Source organism: Heloderma suspectum, chromosome 2 (assembly GCF_057233095.1).
Source record: "Heloderma suspectum isolate Gila_16-S chromosome 2, 16-S_ref, whole genome shotgun sequence".
Lineage (NCBI taxonomy): Eukaryota > Metazoa > Chordata > Lepidosauria > Squamata > Helodermatidae > Heloderma > Heloderma suspectum.
This window is the reverse complement of record NC_139459.1, coordinates 66432502-66456901: the sequence shown is the minus strand read 5'-3', so window position 1 is coordinate 66456901 and position 24400 is coordinate 66432502. Positions and strand designations below refer to the sequence as shown.

Genomic DNA, 24400 nt, shown 5'->3' with positions numbered 1-24400 from the left:
TGATTCTGACTGGTTAGAGGCTTGGATATACTGTTGGAACTCCTAAAATTCTAGTATGAAGTGGGTTTGGAAAAATATACACATGGAGTACATATGGCTTCAGTGTCCCTATTTTAAGGCCACCTCGATAACGCAAGAGGCCTCAGAATCAGTGATTTAATTTTCATTATTAGCCATCATGGCTTCCAAGTTTATTTTGAAAATGAACTTGAAGTACTGAACAGAAACCCCAAGGCACCAGTTTTCTAGAGTGCTGGCAGCAATAAATCTCACCAAAAGAGTACACTCCAAATGCAGACTTTCCACCTTTAGCGTAAAACGTAAAATGTGCATTTTTAAAAATGTATATTTTTTTCCACTGTGAGTTGGGGAATTTGCAAGCATTTTTGGAGAACATGCTCTCCTGCTCACATTCAGGTTTAGGATTGCAGTCATGACATGCTCACATGATTTGTGAACATTAAGGAAATTCATCCCTACCTCTATGTAGTTTATAGTATCTTTTGATCATTACAGCACTGCTGTAGTAGTACAATTCTCTGTGGAGGATTTGGGTTCAAAGTGAGGTTACAGGGATTCCCCCCTCAAGGCTTCATAAAACAAACTTAAGGGGTAGCCACTATCTACCATTTCTCAAGCAGCTAGAATACACGTATAAAATAAACCCAATATTTAAGACTTGTTCAGACCTGTCATAAAAGACTGTAATAATTATGGCTCTTGACAGCACATTGGCCAAGCAGGTGTAGAATAATACATGTAAATAAACCCCAGGAACATATATTTATAAGAAGAAGAAAGTAAAATGGAATTCATTTAAGGAAATCAGAGTTTATAAAACAATAAAAAGGTGAAAAGATATAAAGAAAGAAAAGGCTCAAAAAGATAAAGAAAACTTCTCACACATTTAACCTGTGATAGTTTTGGCCAGGTGGATCCTCATTCCTTGGTTGCAGAAAAATAGTCCTTTTCTCTAACTAGTCACAAAAATGGACATATGTCTCTCGGATAAAGGACAACGAAGAGTTACCCTTATGAATTCCTGAGCTGAGGAGGAAGTTCCCTCTAGCATACAAAGTCAATTCCCCCCCTTTTTTTAAACCCCTCTCAGCTCTATTTTTAATAGACAAAACCAGTTGAACTAGAAGAGGGAAGGACCACCCCATTTTTGGATGTGAGCCAGCCCCTGTTGACTACAGCAGGCAGGAGGAAAGGCTTGTTTGAGGCAGTCAGAAATGATTATGTCATTCTAAACTCTGCTTTACAGGAAATGGAAATTGAATACTTTCTTAGTTCCTCAAATGATAGACTGATTAACTGAGACTTCCTGTAATCACTTACACTTGTTAGCAGCATGCAACCAAGAGGACAAAATTATTTTGAGGGGAGGAAGAGTTGGGAAGTATCTGGCAGGAAGACAAACTCCAATTCGCAAACAGAATTACATGTACATGTACACATAGGCTGAATACAAATGAGATTTTAGGCCTCAAATATGGAGCTTGATAAATTTAGTTGTCCAAACTTTAAAAACTGCAGCTAATTTCCATCATAATTTCTGTCCTCTAGTGCACACTACAGTTGTTAATCGTGATCTTTTGTTTTAAGGAGAAATGTACCACTTTTGATGAGATTTCTCTCCCCTTCCGCTTTTAGGTACATGCAAAATACGAGCTGAAAAGATTTCTGAAGCACATCATACTGGAAAAATCATGAGCGATGAAAATGCTGGGAGGAGTATTAAGGACTTTCTCCTGACTCTCTGGGTAATATAAGCAGTAATCTAAAGCAATGTTTCCAGCAGTTTTAAACTACTTTTGGTTTCCCTAATTTAATGTCTGGTCACGTCTTTGAGTTGAATGTGCAAGTAATACTTGTGTACATAACATGACCCTGTGCTCAAACTTCAGGAGTAACTGGGTTTTAGGCAAGACTGAATCAGGATGGTGATGGGTCTGGTGTAGGGGAGGGTGGAAGGTAGTTCTCCAGATGTTTTGGACTTCACCTCCCAGAAGCCCTTGCCAGCATGGCCAATGGTCAGGAATGCTGGGAGTTGAAATACAAAACATCTGGGGATGTACTTTGTGCTCACCCTTAGTTTAGGGCAGGGGTGGGGAACCTTCAGTATGCAGGCTAAATCTGGCCCTCCTGAGGTCCCAATCTAGCACTCTGGGGTTCCCCAGATGGCCATTATCTAAGCACTGATCATTTGGTGGTTTACCAGCTTTTGTGCAGTTCTTTCCCCATTCTGAAAGGTTGAAATGCCTCTCCTAGGGTTCAGTGACTAGCAGTAAGCTCAAAAATGCTGGTATTTTAGCTCTGCCCCTTTTGCCTTTGGCCTCACCCACCACTGGATTGTGTCCCTTGGGCTGAAAGAGGTTCCCCACCCTGATCTAGAAGAACAGTTGAAAGAGCTGGGTATATTTAGCCTGGAGAAGAGAAGGTTAAGGGGACACATGATAATGGTCTTCAAATATCTGAAAGGCTGTCATGGAGAAGACGGAGCAGACTTGTTCTATGTTATTCCAGAGGACAGGACTAGAACCAATGGGTGGAAATTTCAGGGAAGGAGATTTTGGCAAAACATTGGGAGGAACTTCCTAACAGGGAGAGGCATTTAACAGGGGAATAAACAGCCTTTGGCAGTTGTGGGACTCCTTTGCTTGAGGTATTTTATTTATTTATTTATATTGTTGTTGTTGTTGTTGATGTTATTTGTGGGATTTATATACTGCTGAATATAATAAAATCCCTCAGCGGTTCACAATAAATATTAAAATACATTTAGATACAATATTAAAACACAACATTAAAACAACTACAGTAAAAACCATTCAAGGAGCAGCTATCAGGGTGGAAACTGAGCCCATAGAGCCCCAGAGCAGTTCTGATTCTGAGAAGGAACAGCAGTCCGTGGGAGAGGAGCTCACTTATCTCTCACAAGCACAGCAGCTGGCAGAGATTCCTCCTGCCAGCATTCCTGGGATAGATAGTGACCCTGGAAGTGAGAGAGTGCTGGAGGGGGGCTTGCTGGATGCTCGGCGCAGATGCAGGGAGCAACGACAGATGGAGGGCGCTGAAAGGAGGTGTACCGCTCGTTTGGTGCTCAAACAACGGTTGCGTCCCGAGGACCCAAGGGAAAGAGGGAGGATCTCTCCATAGCCCATAAGTTCAGAGTCTTCCTGTGGTTCCCCTTCAAACGGGGACCAACTGCCTTACCTGGAGCTTAGGCTACTCTGCTATCTTTCCCCAGTGCTGTTCCTTGCTTAGTCACTAGTGATTAGTATCTGAAAGAGTCATAAAGGAATAAAGCCTCGGAAAGAATCCTCGTCATCTGTGTCCTGTGTTGGCTATTGGAGGGGACTGCAAGAGGCAGCTAGGGTGCTCCTGACAGCTAGGGATGTCAGAGAATTCTGCGACGGATCTCAGTGAGGCTGAATGCCAGTGCATTCAGCCCCCTGAAATCCATCGCGGAATGGCCTGCCACCCCCCCACCCCCCGCAGATCCCCCCCGGGACGAGACTTACCTGGGGCGGACGTTCCAGACAGCGGCGGCTCCAGCGGCTGCTTCGGTGGCAGCGGCGGCAGCAGCTGGTCTTCCGACCGGCTGCCGCCGCCGCCATTTGCAGTCTGTGTGTGTGTGTGCGTGTGTTTTTCCCCCATACACGTGATAGGCTACGTAAAGACTTACGTAGCCTATCACGTCTGGGTAAAAAAAAAAAAACGCGTATGCAAATGGCGGCGGCTACGGCCACCGCCATTTGCGTTCCTTATTTTTCTTCGTCTTAGTCTACGTCAATATTTACATAGACTAAGCTGAAGAAAAGAAAGGGGAACGCAAATAGCACCCACTACACTATTTGCATTCCCCTTTCTTTTCTTCGTCTTAGTCTATGTAAATATTGACGTAGACTAAGATGAAGAAAAATAAGGAACGCAAATAGCGGGGGCTTTTTTTTTTTTACCCAGAGCCCTCTGTGGCCGGAAATCCGGCTGTGGACAGCCCTGGCCTGGGCCTGGCTGGCTGCTCCGCGGAGCCGCCGCGGAGCACAGCTGGCCATTGAGGATTCCGGGGGGAGGACTGGATCTCCTCCCCCCCGTCGAGGATTCCGGGGGGAGGGATGGAACGCCTCCCCCCCCCCATGAACAGAATCCGCAGAAAGGTAAGTGACTTTCGTACATCCCTGCTGACAGCAGCAAAATGGAGCAGCATGATTACTGTACTTACAGCCCTGGGTGAAAAGGTGTGTTTTTAGGAGGCGATTGAAAGATTTTCTGCCTCCTGAAGTACACAAGGGAGGGTTTTCCAGAGGGTGGGTGCCACTACAGAGAAGGCCCACCTGTAAGCAGAAGCTGGATGACCATCTGTCAAGGATGTTGTAGTTGCAAGATTCTTGAATGAACAGGGATTGGACTAGATGACCCTCTAAGGTTCCTTCCAGCTCTGAAATTCGATGATTCTAAACTGATACGTTTTGTTAATTGGGACAAGATAATTAACAGAATAATCAAAAGCAAGAAGGATAAAATGCATTAACCATGAATAATACAATTTATTACTAAATACAGTTTTCCAATTCAAATAACAGCTATCCTTACCTGCAGTTAGCCTGCTTGCCAGTTTACAGCCACAGATGATTAGCTCATGATACTGTTTCATGCTCACCACTTAGCTTAGGGCTGAATTAGATGCAATGTTAATTCTACTAGGGATGGGGGAGAAATCCTCCACAGACCCCAGTGAGGCCGGATTCAAAAGAATCTGCCCCCCCCCCCGGAGTCTGTAGAGGATCAGAAGACTTACCTCCACCTCCTGGAGGAATCCTCACCAGCTGGATCCGCCCTGCCGGCCAGCTCCAGAGTGCCAGCGATACGGTTGCCAGTGCCGTATTGCTGTCTGGGCAGATTGACTGCAGACACAAATGGTGTCTGGGACATCATTTGTGGCTGTAAAGGCCTTAGTTTAAGGTAAATGCAGCCATTTACGGCATGGTGGCCGTATTGCTGGCACTTTGGAGCCGGCTGGTGGCTCCGCGGAATCGCCACCAAGTGGAGCCGGCTGAAGAGGATTCCGGGGAAAGGAATGGATCACCTCCCCCCCCCCGTGGACCCCGCCCTGGACTGGCAGGTAAGGTATTCGTACATCCCTAAATTCTGCAGATGCAATTAAAATGCCTGGCTTTATCCATAGAAATAGCAGGTGGACTGAGCCACAGCAGGCCCACAGGGGTTTGCGAAGGGGGGCTTGTCCTTCCCTCCCACCCCCTATGGCCCCAAGAGAGGTCCCCACTCTGGAACCTGTTATTTGCATCGGGAGAGAAGCCTCCATTGGCACCAATGGCAGCTTCCCTCCTGATGCTTATAGCAGCTTCAGGGGGATGGTTATTAGTGGGGGACATGATGTCCATATTGGGTGGCCCCATCAAGATGATATGTTAAAATTGTTTTTACTGCTGTAATGTGTTGTGCAGATTCTTTAGATAAAAATGTACGGGTTTAGCATTGTTTATTTTTTTACCATTTGGGAGGGGCTTTGAAAAATGCCCCACCCCTGCCAGCCTCTGCCACTCCCACCAGCCCATTCGTCCCAAAATGCACTCCTTCTCTTACTCTTCCCTTCCCTTCCAAGCTAGGTAGAGGCAGGACAAGCAGCAGGAACACATTGGAATTTTTAAAAGGAAGTTCCCCCTTTCTCCTTCTTCTTCCCACATACTAATAAGCAGCATGTTACAAAGTAAAGCCCACTGTCTGTTGGGAGATGAGTTTCCCCTAGGGTTGCTGCAACTGCAGGAACCATAGGAAAAACTGTTTCTCCCAGCAACCACTGGGATTAGCCTACTTTTGTTAATGTAAGTGCTTAAAACAAGATTAGAACTTGCCCATCTGTATCTTGGAATCTCTATCTCTTGAAGGCATTAAGGAAGACAGAACAATGGCTCAGATAAGCAAAGTCAGCAAAGTCAAAAGCCAGCAAAGATGCTAGTTAATTTAGTATAGCTTCTAAAATTATCTCCAGCTTTGTTAATATAAAAACTGTCTCATTTCCCTCTGTTTTCCATTGATTACAGAGCCAGTATGTGCCCAGGATGGAGTCAGTTCTTATACAGTCTTTTATATTTTCAAAAATGGGGGACCAAACTGCCTTTCTTGCCTCCAGCAAGAACTTTAGGTCAATCCTGAAACCATTTCACATCACCAGCTAGAGCTTTATAGACAGTTTTCACATGAGGCTTTTACTGTGCACTTGTGGTTGGTCACTCACAGTTTTTTGTGGGTCCTTTACATGATGTTGTCAACCTCCAGGTCCCCTCCTGTGCTGCCTTTCTGGCCATTATAGCAGTGTTATTCTTAATGCGAAGAATGCTATAAGAGATTGTATCGCATAATGCATTTCCAGTGAATTTCCAGAATCCCGCTATATCATAGCAGCATCTAGTGGCTGTATGATGAAAAATGTAGAACTTGCCCAGAAATACCCCCCCCCCCAAAAAACACGTTTGATCCCTGCAAGGGATCTGGAAGCAGAAGCCCTGGTATGGGTATGGGATTTTAGCCTCATGTGAAGAAGCCTTATCTGAATGTCTGCGGACTCCTCCTCCCCCATTTCATCTCAAAACTGTGCTTATGCAGATACCATGACTTCTACATCCAGTCAGCCTTTCTTCTTCCCTCCCCCCACCTTTTTGTAACATCTTGCCTGCCCGATGAAGGTATCTAGAGATCTCGAAAGCTTGCACATTTTTTGTGACCTTTTGGTTGCCTCAATAAAGGTATTACGTTTATATGGACTCAAGAAACAATAAAGGAATGTTTCTGAAGTTCAAGCCAGTTAATATTATATAAAAAAGATGGAGACATGAAAATATTAGTTCTAAGTGGGGCGTGCATTTGCTTCTGATCAGTTCTGAATCCTGAGCAAAATCGGTCCAGTTAAGAGAGATTCAAGGATCTTCCAGGGTAAAGCAGATGTCTTCTTGTAGCAGCCATATCGGGGGTCAGACTAAGTAGCCTCATGCAGTCTCATGCTTCATGTTCTTGCTGAGCTCTTTCTCCCTTGAATATATTGTTGTAAGCTGACGAGACACAGGAATTCCTTGTCTTGTCAAAGGTCATACAATTGTATATCTTGTTCTCTGCTGTTCTCTTCTGTTCTCTCCTTATCATGGCTACCCTATAACCCAGTTCTTGTATTATAAACAATGGTGCTAGGAGAAGAAATGTTGAGGACTGCAACCCCACACGGGAGGGGGAGGAGGAGCCATTTCATATGTGTCACAATGTCTATAAAAACAGTGTGCTGATGTATTTCGGGGCTTCTGGCTCTTTGGAAATGATTCCAGCCTTAAGCCCGCGCGTTAAATAAAGAATCTCTTTTTCCTTCACTCCGTGGTCTCTCTGACTCTGGGTTCTGCAACATAAATGGTGCCGTGACTCGGATGTGGCAGGCTCTGAGACAGAGAGGTGGCAGTTGCCTGCTGTTGATCGCCGCACCGGGAAGACGAGCTCGGCGCATGCCTCCCTTTCTTGGCGCCACCGACCTTTTTGTCGAGTGAATGGGAGAAAGCCTGCACCGGGATCGCCCAAACGGCAGCGAGCAGCAAGAGAACCTTGGGAAGCGGAGGAAGGAACTTGAGCCCTGCCTGTATCGCAGCTGCAATTGAGTTGAAACCCACATTGGAAGCCTTCAGGAGAAAGGCAAGTATATGGGAAAAAGAGGGCCCCGCCTTTAGGGAGAAAGGCCACTGGGCAGAAAAAAAGAGGGCCCCGCCTTATGAAGAAGGTCAGTGTTGGTGGTATATGTATACAAAAAGAACCTACTCCTTGCGGGTAGAAGGGGGGCCTGATCACACCCCCGAGTGGGCGCCAGTACCCAGCACGCCAGTACTCAGTAGGAAGCTGAGGAAGCTGGGGAAGCCGCTTTCTGCTCTGGTAAAAAGTGGGAAAAGTGGGTGGCAGGGACGTATGGATGCAGTGGAGAGATTGATGATTGTGTGAGTGGCTACTGCGGTTTCTGACACATACCGTTGACCGTCTGGGTGCCCAGGCCAGTAGCAAAGTGCGTGGTGTGTAAAATCCTCTTGTGTCGGCCAGTGAGACCCCTTACTCACTGACCAATTCCCATTCCCTAATTGTGTCTGTCTTCAATTTAGGAGGGAGGCTATGGGTGGTGGGGGAAGCAAACCTTGCACCCCCTTGGGATGTATGCTAGAAAATTTTAAGAAAGGTTTTAGTGGAGATTATGGGGACCCCCCCATGAATCCTCAATGGTTGCAGACTTTGTGTGAAATAGAGTGGCCGTCTTTTGGTGTAGGATGGCCTACTAAAATCAGCCGTGTATATGCCATTGTGGTTGGGAGACCTGGGCACCCCGACCAATTTCCCTACATAAACTCGTGAGATTCCATAGTCCGTGCTTCTCCTCCATGGCTAAATAAATGCCTAGAATGATCCCAGGCAAAAGTTTTGGTGCTCAGAAAAGAAAAATTGGCCAAAAAGAAATTACAACCAGTGTTAGAAGCCTCGTGTAAAGATCTGGCAGAGCTAACAGCGTTTCCACCTGCTTATGCCCTGCTTCCACCACGGGCCCATGTTACTGTAAGACCACCCCGTCGAGATCCAGATCCTGTGGCTCCTGAGCCCCTGAGCCCCCTACAGAGGCATTGCCCCTCGCTTTGACTTAGAACTGTCGCCATCAGTTTCAAGCCCCACCGGCAGTAATTCGCCGATTTCAGCTACGGTCCTCAACCCCCAGATATTGTCTGCCGAGACTTTCATCTCTACGGGATCGGGAGGTTTCCCTCTTACACCTCAATCAGCATTAATAAAAGAAACTGAAGAATTGAAGTGTTGGGCAGAAGATTTAATAAAATCGGCAGTGACCCTTAAAAAGATGTGTTCTCACAAAAAAGGGGAGGCAAGCTCGTCTACTGCTCAAGACTTGCACCCCCTTGAGATGTATGTCAAACAAAGAAGGAAAAGGGTTTTTTTTTTTTAAAAAAAGATTCAGAATAGAGAGAGAAAACAGCAAAAAGCTCAAGGTCGAGCTGAGAGAAAAAAAAGAACAAGATCTGAGGCTGTTAATGTTGCAGGACAGTCTGGCTTTTAACAAAGTGTGGGAGCATGAGAGTGTAAGGCCGAAGAAGTAGCTGTTAGCCTAGTGCGCTGAGAGGGGGGGCAGAAAAATTGCCCACAACGTTCTGAGTTGTGCAACATCATCACCTCGCCTAATTGAGATGAAATCCCTAAGAAATGGAAACTGAAAATGAAGATCCAGAAGATGAAGGCAAAATAGAAAATAAAGGTGAAGAATCAGCCCCCAGAGCACAGGCTAGACCCCTCTTCGAGTGAAAAGTGTGCCATAAGACTGTCCCAAGGCAGAATGAAGCAGAAAGACCATGATGAAGATCTCTGTCAAGGTAGCCATGTTTAGCTTTGAACTGTGTTAAAATTGCATAGAGCCTGTAGCTACTGACCATCGGCTATATGATTTCTGAAGAGCGTAACCATTAAGCTTTTGCCGTGGGATTCCCTGCAATGACGAAATCGCACTGATGTAAGTGTCCAGTGTTACACTGCCTGAGTGTGTGCGCTGAAGAGACCGAGAAACCAGACAGCATGTTCCTGGCCAAGCCAAAATCACGCTACTACCATGCTCCTGAAAGCTGCAATAAACTGTGTAAGCTGGGAGATCCAACCTGATTGAGAAGAAAAGAAAATATTGGAGCAACTGTCTTAAAAAACAATGAGATCTGTGTAGCTGGCTGGCTGACGCTGTCAGTGATGTTACAACTTTAAATTAAGACTGTTTTCCTGTTTGAGACCCCAGTGAAGAAAGCTGACCCAAGTTATTTGTTGCCCGTGCCAAAGCAAAGATTTAGCTGCCCTGTACCTCATCATGTCCTGTTTTGAGCTTGAGATTTACAAATACAAACAAACTGAGAAGCTTGCCTTTGAAGTACTGCAAATCACCCCACCGCCTCCCCGAAGATTAATGGCTGCCTGAAAAATGCAAGTATAAGGCGATGCCCATCACCCCCCAGCGTCCTGTTTAGACAGAGGCCTTGCTAAAAAGTTAAAGGCCCTTGTCTGTCAGAAGGGGTGTAGGGCCACACTTTCCCTTTTTAAACTGATGCAAAAGTGGAGAGCCTTTGCTGGAAACATCTCATCTTCATTGCCCAGAGCCTTCTCTGTTTGCCTCCATCATCATCTGGGCTTTTTAGAGACACTCTGCACATGGACTAAAATTTTAAATTGTCAAAGACTTGCCATGGACAGTGCTGTGAAGCTTTTGATAAACTCGAACTCTCATCGCTGTAGACTGTGTGTCTGTGTTTGCAGTCAGCTCAGTGTACAGCAGGCTGAGTTTGATCAATGATTTTTAGATTTCCTTCTGCTAAAACTCATGCAGCATGGAGTTGCTGATGCAAAAATGGTGACTTAGAACTCTTTGCGTGTGTGAGTATGCCCGTCCCTTGATTTTAATGGGCCCTGAGCATGCCAGAAGAGCAGTATAATTGCTGGATCTGCTCCATCATGCCTTACTGTGCTAGAAGTGCTTTCCATTCATTGTGTTAAATTGCAGAAAAAAGTTTGTTGTGTATATTTTATGATTTCTTAAATATCATAAAATCTATGTGATATTTGCAGATTAGTGTTAGTTGCAACTCCAAATAATACTGAGTGTGGTTCCCAATGGATGACAAGAAGAAGAGACAAAAGGCAAGTCGAGAAAGAGAAGAGCCTATCCCAAATGTGTGTCATTGAGACTAGTGTAAGGCAGAAAGGTTTAAGTAAGTGAGTTTAACTTGAAAAAGACAAATAAAGAGACAAGGCTGGTGCATGGAGCAGAAAGTTTTATGTAAAAAGTTTGAAACATGATCTGCAATACAGGCAGATCAGCAAAGAAAAAGAAAGCAAAAGAAAGAGAAAAAAATTGTCTTCCCATACTAATGAATAAAAGTGTTATCAAGCACTTTGGGAAGTGAAGTTGTTTACAGGAAGCTGTGCCTGAGAACCAAACACTTCTAGCCTATGCTGAAAATGCTTGCTAGTGTTGTGTTGCCTCATGGGTAACATGTATGGTATAAAACCCATTTAGCCCAATAGCTTGTGGTTCAGAGAAGCTGTCTGATCCAACCATTAAGTACACCTGTGTGCTGTAAGTTACCCAATAAAGTCTCCTTGTAAGTAACCGCCCCCCCTGCTGGAATCCCAAAACACAAGTGGGGCTAGAGCGCCTCACCCAGTATCAAACCCTGCTGTTAGAAGCCATGAAAGCAGGTATGAAGAAGTCAATTAATATGACCAAAGTGTCTAAAGTACTGCAAGGTGCCACCGAGGCCCCAGAGCGTACTTGGAGCGTCTTTCAGATGCCTATCGCCAGTACACCCCCCTCGACCCAGAGGCCCAAGAAGACGTGGACGAAAGAAGAAAAGAAGAAGACCCGGCAGAGGCAAAAGATTCTTAAAAAAGAACCAGTGTGCCCAGTGTGGACAAGATGGACATTAGTGGCATGAATGCCCAAATAAAATAAATCAAATACAAAAGAGAAAACCAAAGGGGCCAGAATGGGCGAAGAGGGAGACAGCTTGTGAGGGGCCGTGACATTGACTTCATAATTGACACTGGAGCGGCATCAAGAGCAAGCAAACGTTAGCCTTAAACAAGAAGTCCAAACACTGAGCGAAGTTCTTCAAGCCCAGAGTCACTGTCTTAGAAAATAAGCCATTCCCATCACAGAAGTTCATCCTTTCCAACCAAGAGTTAAAGTATGAGTTAAAGAGGGAAAAATAACCCTTTGACTCCCAGATGGAGAGGACTGAAAACTGTCATACTTTCCACCCCCACAGCTATGAAAGCAGCTGGAGTTAAACCCTGGATACATTGGACACGAGTCAAGAGAGCGAGAGGGGGAGAGTAGACTGTAAACAGAAATCCTGAAAATCCTTTAAAAATCATTCTGAAAAAGCAGTAAGAAGACTCAGGCTAGACCTTACTGTGGACACACCAGGAGACTGTCCCCCTGCGTACGGTCAGACCTGCAACTGGAGAATTGAAGAAGGGGACTAGACCCTACTGCAGCTTGCCAGGTGAATAGCTGCCCAGCGTACGGTCAGATCCCAAAGAAGATCAAACATGCGTGTTGTAGTGGTAGTAGTGTTGCATTGTGTTTCCTTAATAAGGTGCAAAAAGGGGGGTCTGCCCCTGGAAAGAGAAGTTTGTCGCAGTGATTTGCTGATAATTACTGGCTTCACCTGGCTAACATCACGAGAGTAAAACATTTTTGTTTGCCAAGAGATATACCTGCAAACAGGCTTATTAGCTCTTGCCTAATACCTGTCTGTAGACATCCTGGGAAAATTCAAAAAGATACCATGTTAAGAGTTTATGGTGTAAGTTTAACTTATTCCCAAAATGCTAATTGGGGTGTGGTTGCAAAGATCCTACCCCCTACAGAGTTCACTCTACGCACCCCCATCGTTGCTGAAACAAATGCTACGTGTGCATGAATGCTTAATTGTCAAAAATTTTCCAGAAAATATAAAGCTATCCCTGGCCCCCTTCCACTGTAATAAAATTCAAAACCTATCTTTTAATGATGCCCACATGCTTTTGCCTCATGGATGGTTTTAGACATGTAGTTCCCGCACTTGGTCATTCATTCCTGCCAACTTGTCTAATAACCACCCATGTTGCCTCAGCCGCCAATTGAACTGGTGCCAATTCTTCCCCTGTGGCCCGAAAAAATCCATCGACAGCAGCCTTGAGCACTCCAACTAACTAAAAATTGTAATAGTCATGTGCAGTTATATTCTGACTCAGAAAAATTGGCCTTAGCAATGTCACTGGTTGGGGTTCCAGGTTTAGCCTTGGCTGATGGTCTGGAGATCAACCGGTTAGCTTGCAGCTTAGCCAAAAGCATAAATGCCACCTCACGAGCATTGTCATTGTTAAATAAAGAGTTGCGTGATCTATGAGGTGCAGTTCTAGAAAATAGAGCTGTTATAGATTACCTCTTCCTTCTTCATCATTTAAGTTGTGAGACACACCAAAAGCTCTGTTGTTTTAACTTAACTCATAATGGCAATGCTGTAGATGAACAGATCAACAAGCTGCACAGTATAGTAGCTAACAAAACAATAAGACAAAACAATTAGCTCAATTAGTTAACCCCTTGGCTTCCAGATCTTAGCTGGCTTGAAGCATTGTTCATCCTAATTCTACCAGTGTTGTTCATAAAAGTTCTGTTATGTCTCTGCGTTCCTTGTCTTATGCACTGTTTAACCAATCTGTTTTATGTCTCAGCTAGTAAAACTGCTGCCCTCTGCGCTCTAATAGCCCAACAAGAGGCTAAGTAATATGTATGTCACAAAAGGCTTTGTATGGTTATCAGAAATGCTATAATTGTAATGAAATTATGCATTTAAGGGGGGAATGTAGCAGCCATATCGGGGGTCAGACTAAGTAGCCTCATGCAGTCTCATGCTTCATGTTCTTGCTGAGCTCTTTCTCCCTTGAATATATTGTTGTAAGCTGACGAGACACAGGAATTCCTTGTCTTGTCAAAGGTCATACAATTGTATATCTTGTTCTCTGCTGTTCTCTTCTGTTCTCTCCTTATCATGGCTACCCTGTAACCCAGTTCTTGTATTATAAACAATGGTGCTAGGAGAAGAAATGTTGAGGACTGCAACCCCACATGGGAGGGGGAGGAGGAGCTGTTTCATATGTGTCACAATGTCTATAAAAACAATGTGCTGATGTATTTCGGGGCTTCTGGCTCTTTGGAAATGATTCCAGCCTTAAGCCCGCGCGTTAAATAAAGAATCTCTTTTTCCTTCACTCCGTGGTCTCTCTGACTCTGGGTTCTGCAACATTCTGAGGTGTCCCAAACCAAATGGGACTTCTTCCAAAGCTTCAGGACCACCTTGGAGCTTCAGAGAACTCAGACAGACTCCGACTCGAATAATTAATAGGGTTTATAATCAGCACTGTCTCAGGTCCTTTTGAGAACGTGGGTCTTGAGTCTTCTGGCAAAAAGGAGTCTGCTAACAACCAGCCCTTTTCTCCCTTCATTGTGTTCTGATCATGTTTTTCAACAATTGTACACCGAGATCAAAGGTATTGGGCTGTTGCAGTAACTTGAATTATTGCTCAAGTTATATGAACCATATTCACACTTTGGAAGCATTATTAATAGTATTTTGGGGGAAGGACACAGGATTTGGGAGGAAATATAACAGTATAAGAAAGAATAGACTGAGTGGCAAAAAGGGAACTTAATTGTGAAAAGTCATTCTGAAAATTAGTCTAGATTAGAAATCACACAGTCAGTACCATATTTGCATTATTGGACCTGCTCATCACAAAAAAGCACACTGATAGTGTGTTGGAAGAACTCAAATAACCCTTTCCCCTGCTCCCCTTTCTAGATGCTGCTGAGAAACCCTGTGCTGATGTGTCTCGTAATAGCTGCTGCATTAGAAGCTTTGGTTGCCACTGGTTTTGCAACGTTCTTGCCCAAATTTATAGAAAATCAGTTTGGATATACATCAAGTTATTCAGCTACGTTAGGGGGTAATGTATTTATCTTATTTCTTTTACAGAAACTGTCTTAACGTGTTTACTTGGGGTGGCCGCTTATGAATCACCCCCCCCCCCAAAGGAAATGCATCATCAAAAGAGAGGCCAAATAGGATGGTGATTTGCAGAGCATTTGCACATGCTAATTTTTATGTATAGATGCAAAATTAGAAATAATTGTTAGGATTTCAATAGAAATGCAGTTCATCTCTCCATACTGTTTAAGACTGTGACTGGATGACTTGTGTGCCTGCCTGATCAGTCTGCTGGTCAGGTGCTAACCATTTTTATGGTTCTTTATCTTTAAACCAGGACAGCCCTTCAAATAGGAGGCTGCTTCAAACAGAGGATGGTGCTCTGGCAGCCCTTCAAATACAGGACTGTCCTCTGTAAGAGGACACCTGCCCACCCTATCTGCGCGTATTTAATAAGAGTAGGGATGTCAGAGAATTTCGCCACGAGTCTGGGGGAGGCCAAATGCCAGTGCATTCGGCCCCCCGAAATTGGTGGTGAAACAGTCTGCCCCCCCGCCCCCTCCCTGGGACGGGACTTACCTTGGGTGGATCTTCCTGGCAGCGGCGGCTCCGGCAGCGGTTCAGCGGCGGCGGCTGCAGCGGCCGGTCTTCCGACCGGCTGCCGCCGCCGCCATTTCCAGTTAACCCCCCCCCCCAAAAAAAAAAACGTGATAGGCTACGTAAAAATTTACGTAGCCTATCACGGCTAGATTTTTAAAAAACACTGTGATAGGCTATATAAATGTTTACGTAGCCTATCACGGCTGATTTAGAAGAAAAAAAACAAAAACGCATATATGCATTTGCGTTCCTTATTTTACACGTCTTAGTCTATGTAAACATTTACGTAGACTAAGACAGCGAAAATAAGGGGAACACAAATAGCGTAGCATCTACGCTGTTTGCATTCCCCTTATTTTTGCCATCATAGTCTACGTAAATGTTTACGTAGACTAAGACGTGCCAAAATAAGGAACGCAAATGGCGGTGCCCATGGGTGCCGCCATTTGCGTACGCGCTTTTTTTTTCTTTTAAATCAGCCGTGATAGGCTACGTAAACCTTTACGTAGCCTATCACGGCTGACTGCAGGGACGCAAACGGCGGCGGCTACGGCTGCCGCCGTTTGCGTCCCTGCTAGCCAGCGGCCAGATGTCCGGCCGCTGGCGGAGCCGGCCGGCAGCTCCGCAGAATCCCTGCGGAGCGGAGCCGGCCGGCCAGAATTTCGGGGAGAGGGACGGAGTGCCTCCCCCCCACCTCGAATCAATTTCGTTAAAAGGTAAGTGACTTTCGTACATCCCTATTAAGAGCAACAGGGTAAAACTGGCTCTTGAATCCAAAGGCTGCAATTCTAAGTATACTTAGAATTGGGAAATAAGTCCCATTGAACTATAGCCCTATTCAGGCATTTGCCTGCTCATGCGTAAGGGTAAACTGTGTAGGGGAAACATGGCCGCACATGTAAACCCCACCCGCAATGCCCCCAAATGCCTGGCGTCCATGTAGACCTTCACGTGCTGACTGTGAAAGTCTGTATAAGGTTCTGTAAATGCATTCAGCTGAATACGCTTACAGAACTTCTTGCTCAATGCATGAAGATATACATGGAAACCAAGCTCATGGAGATTATGGGGGCAGAGCTTACATGCCCTCCCATGTCCCTCTACACATTTCAACCCTATACGTGAGCAAGCTAATGCCTGCCTAGGGTGCATGTGGGATTTATTTCTGAGTTACTTTCCTCAGTGAATGCATCAGAATCAGGCAGGAATTGAACGGGCTCTTCCTAGTCTGCATGCTGCTGTCCCTTGAGAAGAGTCAAAGAAAGCCACAGAGTGAAGAAAGTATGGATCCTCTTTGGGCCCTGTCTGGCTTTAAATGCTTTGAGTTCAGGCCTGGATAAGTCAAACTCTAGCCTTGGCTGTGTGGCTTTCTTGGCTTGTCCAGTTTTTCCAGGCCTCAGCAAAAAACGGCCTTTCTATGTTTGTCATCAGGCAATGAATTGAGGAGGGGGCATTTTGACATATTTTTTTCTTGCGGGGGGCTGTTGAAAGCTCACGAGTGTGTGGCGGCACCAGGTTTTTAAGCTGTTACATGTCCTTCCCCTTCTTTTGCAGCCACCATTCTCCACTCCAGGGACATTCTGAGATGGGGGCGGGGGATGTCGTCCATAAGGATGAGACCATCATGCAAGGAATTCTGCTTTAGCTGCCACCTGTGTTGCCCCTCCCCAAAAAACAAACAGGGAAGGTTTATCACCACTTTGAAAATGTTCCCCACTCCCTAAATTGCCCACCCAGTTTCGGGGTCCCCCACACCTCATTTTAGATTGCGAGATTTCAGTTCAGCCCTAGATATTTGTGCCAGTCCATCAGCCTACAGCTAGCCAACCAGGCAGGCAGGTGCTTGCTTTCCTCCAAGTCTGCCAGCTTCCCTGCATGGTCACTCCAGCCCCAGCTCCCTCCAGTCAAGGCTGGGCTCAGACTTTAGTCTGCAATCAAGGTTATCTCGATCTGTCCTGTTGTCCCCCACCCCCTGTGAAGCTCATTCCACCAGCTCTCCACCAGCTCACAAGCTTCCCACAAGGTTCACCTGGCTGAAAGTGGGACTTCTTTTTCAGTGAGTGTAAAGTTATTGTTTTTCATGTGCTCAGCTATGGTAAACAAGTTCATCTATGGGATAAGTTTGTTGAGAAAGGTTGAAATAAAATCTGGATTGATAAAGTTGAAAGCGTGATGAAGTTGTATAAATCAACCCTAGGTATTGCCAGCTGCAAAGTACATGGCTTTTCTTTTTCTGATCAGAATTTAAATAGACAAAAAGGAGAGATCTTCCCTGGCAATGGTCATGAGCGATCGTGCACCTGACCACTTCACTTGCTCCCTTTTGAGCAACTGATAGTGAATGAATCAGCTTTTTGAGAAAGCTACACCTTTCTACTGCTCTGGTTGCCCCGAGAGCCCTGGTTAATAACTGTTTTCATTGGGTGGAGGGTTTCTAAAATCTCTGCTAGTGCTAGCAAGCTCAGCCTATGCTGCTGACTCTGTTGTGCTTCAAATAAGGGTGGTGGTGGTGAGTAAGAGACCATGCCAGTCAGCCAGGGGAGAAAGTACAGGTGTATAGACTTTGGCTTGTGTGTTATAAAGCTGTCCATCATAGACGATAAGGCTATCAGTCATAGATGATAAGGCTATCAATAGATACTAGTAATGATGGCTATATATTAACTCCAGTATCAGATGCAGTAGGCCTCTGAATACCAGTTGCTAGGTAACACAAGTAGGGGGATGCTATTATACTCATGCTGTGCTTGTGGGATTCCCATGGGCATCCAGATGACCTCTATGCAAACAGAATGCTGGAACAGATTGGCCTTGAAGCACAGCTCTTGTTATGCTCTTATCTGATCCACACGTACACAATGCCATGAAACAATCCAGTTGGGTGAACTGGCAGAGTTCTGTGCAACAAGAGCTGACTTGCAAAGCACGCGGGAACAAAAAATTAAATGATCTGAGGCAATACGTAAACTGTGAACAAGGGATTGAATAATTATTTAGAGATAATTTCACCTTCGAGAAACTCTTGCCTGCTTTTTGAGCATTGAGCATGTAGGCCTTGAAGAGGACCCTGGGAAAGAAAAAGCTGCCTTATATCAAGGTCAGATCCACAATTCAGGTCATATCAATATGATCCCATCAATGCGATCCCATCATGGTGACGCTATCTCCCTCTTGCACATTTATACCTCATAGCACACACAGTGACATCTGTTGCAGTATTTTGGATAATATGGAATAAAAAGCAGGAAATAAAACTAGAAAAGCAGCATACAGAAAGTGTAATGTGCCCCAACAGTTATCAGTGTACCAATAAAAAGCTCTAGTGTATATCCAGCCCAAGCCAAACCATTAGTTCATCTAGCCTAGTATTGTCAACACTGACTGGCAGCAGTTCTCCAGGGTTTCAGGCAGGACTTTTTCCAGCCCGCCCTGGAGATGCCGGGGATTGAGCCTGAGACCTTTTGCATGCAAAGCATGTGCTCTACCACTGAGCTACATCCCTTCAAAAATGGAGCCTGGCCCTGCCCTGACATCTCATCCTCCACTGGCCCTGCCTCCTTGATATCTGCTTCAGCACAGATGTAAAGGCGTGGCTATGTATGAACAGTTGCTCATATGTAGGTGTTCCATGCAGTAGAGATCCCTGTTCAATAGGGGATTTTGATAATGTGGAGTGCCTACGTGTTTGCATGTAGCTTATCCTTTCCAGATGTCCATGCTCAAGTCGTGGACATCGAGGGAACAGAGGCATTAGGACAGGCATCCTGGCTCCACTTCCTCTTCTAAATATAAAAGCCTTATATGCACATAACATGCAAAAAATGACTTCTTGAGGCCTGTTACATTCAAATGTGATTCGTCTCCCCCCCCCTGTTTTCATTTGGAATGCCTTCCCTGTTTGTTTTGTCTTTGAATTAATTATTTGGATTATTAATGGAATTAATGGTTGTTGCCTTGTTTCCCCCACAGGACTTGTGTTAGTCCCAGGAGCAGCAATCGGCCAAATCATAAGTGGTACCTTAATTTCCAAGCTCCAAATGCATTGCAAAAATATAATCAAGTTCATTATCGTTACTTGTTCGACGGCACTTGTATTAAATATGGTGTTTGCAGTTGCTAAATGTGGGAATGAACCATTTGCCGGTGTTTCTGAAACATATAATGGGTAAGTTTATTTTAAAGAATTATTTGCCTCATTAAAGACTGTTCGAAATAACAATAACCACAACAATGTACTATCAACACATGAGACAATTTACAGAATAATAGAGACAGTCATGGAGCTTACAATATGAATTCTGACACTGGGTGAGCTAATGGGGAGGGGAGGGAATAAAGAGACAAGGCAATGAGAAGAGAAAGGAGAGAGATATGGGAGATGCAAGAGATCAAGGGATCAAATATACTTGCATGAACTTCAACTGGGGATGAAAATGGGCTAGGTCAAAAGCTCCTTGATGGTGATATGTGGAGGTGAAGGAAAAGAGGAAAGTGGCATCACATTTATACGCTAGGAAGGAGTTCTGGGCAGGTGAGAATGATTAGACATGCTTTGTTAGATTAGACTTGACTGGACATGCATGAGGCGGGGTGTGTGGCAAAAGCACTTCTCTTTGAGTTTGTAATTGCATGTACCCCCCTTCATTCATGATAAGCATAACTTTTCTTAAGAAGATTTCTGAAGTATTTTAATGTGAGTCCAATGGGAGCTGAGCTTAATGGAAACTGATAATAATGATGTGGAAGTATGACCATGAGAATCAGGTCACTGGCTGCATTTGGACGATTGTGCAGGGGGAAGAATGATGATGGCTTTTCCCTCTGCCCCCAAGTGTGCCATGCACGTAGCCACCATTTGCATAATCCCCCATGATGCAGTGTGGGTTGATGTGTCATCCGAACCCAGCGTGGGACATGGGGGGGGGGAGCTTCGTACTTACCCTGCAACCTCTGTTGCACATTGTGGCTTGTAGGGTGTGTATGAAGCCACCCCCACTGCGCCCCACTCCAGGTTTGGACAATATGCCAGCCTGCGCATTGTGGGAGAATTATGCAAATGGTGGCCACGCGTGGTACATCTGGGGGCTGGGGGAGAAGCCATAATGGCTTCTTCCCCCTGCGCAATCATCCGAGCCCAGTCACTGTTTTGGCAATGCAAACATTATGTGGCTAATATGACTTGGGACCAGGCTACTTAAAAGACCACCTTCTTCCATATGAGCCTGCTAAGGTTTTAAGATCTTTGGGGGAGGCTCTTCTCTCGGTCCCACTGCCATAAGAGGTGTGTTCAGAAGGGACACGAGAGAGGGCCTTTTTGCTGACTGCTTCCAGGCTCTGGAAGTCCCTGCCAAGAGAAAGTAGGGTGGTCTCCTCTGTTGTACTTCTACCGGCGAGCAAATACATTTTTATTCAGGCAAGCCTTTAGCGTATACCTTGGTCTGTTGCTGTAGGGGTCTTTAATTGGTTGATGCTGTCTATTTCTTTTTATTGATGCATTTTACAGTTGTTTTTTTTAATCTGTTTTTATGTTAGGGTTCAATCAGGCTGTTGCTTTTGAGCCGCATTATAATATTGTTAGCTGACTTGCATGCCATTTTTGGTGGAAAGGTGTGCTGTAAATGAAATAAATGAAATAAAATTCAAAGGGTGCTGAAAATCTGTCTGAGTTTGTGTCTGATTTAAACTTAAATAGAGATATAAACAGGACAAAAATAACACCAAATCCTGTTTTCAAAACTGGAGGACACCCACTAACACTGGACACTTACTGAAAGTGATAGAAAAATAACACATCAGCATTGTGACATTTCTACACTATAGGCAAGAACATGTTGTAAAGTTTCTAGACTTTGCTATAGAGAAACAGTTATCCATATACACCCTAATCCAGGGAGGGCATTCCATCCACAGAGCTTGGTTTTTGCCCCAATAGTCTTTACTGTGTGTACATAAAGTTGTTATGGGAAGAACAGTTCAATGGATCTAGTTCTTGGGGTTAGATGTTCTGCTGCTAATTACGATGCATCACTTGACAGCTGATGAGGGCTGTCACAACATACAATGTGATTCATCAGGAGCTTATCAGTCCTGACATTTGACAGGGTTCCTCATTTTATTATTTATTTATTACATTTCTATTCTGCCCATTAGCCGAAGCTCTCTGGGTGGTTTGCAACACAAAGCTTAAAACTCTAAAATACAATAACACAGTAAAACACCATATAAAAACCAGAAGTTTAAAGAGAAGGAAAAGCAAAGTAGTAACCAAGATAAAAGCCTGCAGCAGCCCCCACATGTTGTAATCTTACTACAGCCCCCTGATAATTTTGGCTGCCCTTTCCCCCAATTCTACAGGTGCTTTTTTCCCCCATGTGGTGTAGTGACTAGACCCAAACACAGTATTTGGTTGCACCATAGATTTGTATGAAGGCATTATGACATTGGCAGTTTTATTTTTGATCCTTTTCCCCTTGGTCCCTAATGTAGAATTTGCCCTTTTCACAGCTGCTGCACACTGGCTCAACATTTTCACTGAGCTATCCACCATGACACAAGATCCCTTTCCTGGTCAATCACTGCCAGCTCGGATGCCATCCATGTATATGTGAAGTTATGATCCACCCCTGCCGCCCTCATGTGCATCACTTTACACTTACTTACATTGAACCACATTTGCCATTTTAATGCCCATTCAACCAATCTGGATAGATTCTTTTGGAAGTCTTTGAAATCCCAGTTTATTTTAATAATTGAATGTCATCTGTGAACTTGGCCACCACACTGCTCACCTCACACTCCAGATCAGTAATTAACAAATCAAAATGAATTGGCCCTGGTATAGATCCTTGGGAGAACCCACCTTATATCCCTTTATTGTGAGAAGTCCCAATTTATTCCTACCCTCTCCTAAGGAAAGGAAAGGTTCCTCCTGTGCAAGCACCGAGTCATTGCTGACTCCTAGAGGGACGCCGCTTGCGCTGGCATTTTCATGGCAGACTATAGCGGGGTGGTTTGCCATTGCCTTCACCAGTCGTGACTACCTTTCCCCCAGCAAGCTGGGTACTCATTTTACCGACTTCGGAAGGATGGAGGGCTGAGTCGACCTGAGCTGGCTACCTGAAAACCAGCTTCCGCTGGGATCGAACTCAGGTTGTGGGGAGAGTTTCGGTTGCATTACTGCCACCTACCACTCTGCGCCACATGAGGCTCACCCTCTCCTACCTGTTACTTAACTAGTTACCAGCCCATAAGAGGACCTCTCCTCTTATCCCATGATGCTAGCTGTGCTGAAGAGCCTTTGGTGAGGGACTTTGTCAAAAGCTTTTTGAAACCCCAAGTACACAGTGTCTAGTGGATCATCCCCTAGCCACATGCTTGTTGAAGCTGACACTCCAAGAATTCTAAAAAATTGGTGAGACAGGATTTACTTTTGCAGAAGCCATGTTGATTCTTCAGCAAGAATAGTTCTATATGCTTTTATCATTAATCATGTGTTACACCAATTTACCCAGAACCGATGTTAAGGTAACTGATTGGTAATTTCCTGAATTCCCTCTGGATCCCTTTTTAAAAAGGTGTTACATTGGTGACTTCTGAGTCCTCAAGTATGGAGGCTGGCCTTAGGAACATGTCACATATTTTGTTAGAAGGCCAGCAATTTTACATTTGAGCTTTTTAAGGCCGCTTGGGTGGATAGTATCTGGACCCAGCCCTGGTGAAGGCTTTGTAGTACAAAGCACTGGGTAAGACCAATGTTCTGGCCCTGTATAAAGCAGTTTCATACTTTCAGAAATGGTTCATTGAGGTTCATCAGAACCAAACTATTTTTTGCCCCAGTGTGCATTGGGTAATAATTCACGGTGCTAACACCAAAGGTTAGCTACTTACGTTCCCATCTTTACTTTATGAAGATAATGAATATGAGGTGTTTTTTTTAAAAAAAATCCTGCATGCCTATTCTATTGAAAATATAAATATACAGTGCATGTACTTAATATGAGTGAAAATATATTCTTAGGGAATACCAAGAAGTGCCTATGTTTAGCTAATTTAATTCTTACTTCTCTTTTTCAGGACAAGCACGTTATCGAACTTAATTGCACCCTGTAATGCACACTGTAGATGCATGCGTTCAGAGTTTTTACCGGTCTGTGGTGCAGATGAAGTCCAGTATTTTTCTCCATGTTATGCAGGATGTACATCTCTGTCTGTTCACAAGGGTTCAACGGTATTTTTATTTTATGTCATGAACTGAAGGCACACAATTTATCTGAAGTCTAACTTCTGGATGTTAAAAATATTTAGATGATCACTATTTGCCATTTAAAAATGTACATTAATTCAATAATTTGCTTTGTTATCTAGCAGGAAAAGCTCATTAGCTAGTACTTCAAGGATACATTTATGAATAAAATGCACTAGAACTCTTTTCTTAAATATGCACTGGAGGAAAACATACTTAAAATGTAACATTTCAGGTGATTGTTCTGATAATATAACTAAGGACTGGCCTATCATTAAATTTAGTGCAGTATACAGTGCAGTATATCACCATGTAAGGATTTTTCATAAGATTCTGTCTGGTACACTTATTTGGATTAGTATATTGGGAACTCAGTTTAAATGGGAGATTTCCCAAGCTTCTTTTACATTCAAATCTAATAAGGAAGCTATATAGTTTTCAACAAAGCAGGGATCTCTCATTGCATACACATACTCCCTGCAATCCTAAGGTATAAAGAAATGCAAAAAACAAAACTTTAAAACCCCAAATAGACCTAAAGGTTCCCCCAAAAGGGAAAAAACACCCATCCACCTCAAACATCCCAAAGAGGATTAAGCATGCTCAGTAGCCAGGGACTTCTGACTTTCAATGCCTTTCAAGGACATTTTGACTATCATTTAAAAAGAAAAACAGAAAACGGGGTGCAGGGAGGGATGGGGTGGACTATCTTGGAGGAAGACATGGCTGACTGGCTGTAACCCTGAACAGGAGTGGTCCTGCTAGGAGAGGTGGGAAACATATGGTCCATGGGCTGCATGCATTTCCCCAGCCTCTACTGCAGCCCCTGCTGTCATGATGCTGAAATGTGGTGATGCGGTGGCTGCGGCAGCCATTTCTGGTTTGCCACCAAATTTCAGTAGCAAACCATGATGGAGGCTGAAAATGGGCAAATTTGAAAGCTGAAAATAATTTTCTTAAATTGGAAATTGATCCCCAGATCTCTGCAAAGTTGTGTTAG

General features: G+C 44.4%; 1 protein-coding gene across 1 annotated transcript in view; it reads left to right on the top strand.

The window, feature by feature from the left end:
* The window catches only part of SLCO4C1 (solute carrier organic anion transporter family member 4C1), a 69731-nt gene that overhangs the window by 31322 nt on the left and 14009 nt on the right, over nucleotides 1-24400 (top strand). Inside the window, exons 6-9 of the mRNA XM_084833803.1 lie at nucleotides 1657-1766; nucleotides 14433-14577; nucleotides 19128-19323; nucleotides 23232-23385. Coding sequence (XP_084689929.1) covers nucleotides 1657-1766; nucleotides 14433-14577; nucleotides 19128-19323; nucleotides 23232-23385 — 605 coding nt within the window. The remainder of the gene's footprint in view (nucleotides 1-1656; nucleotides 1767-14432; nucleotides 14578-19127; nucleotides 19324-23231; nucleotides 23386-24400) is intronic.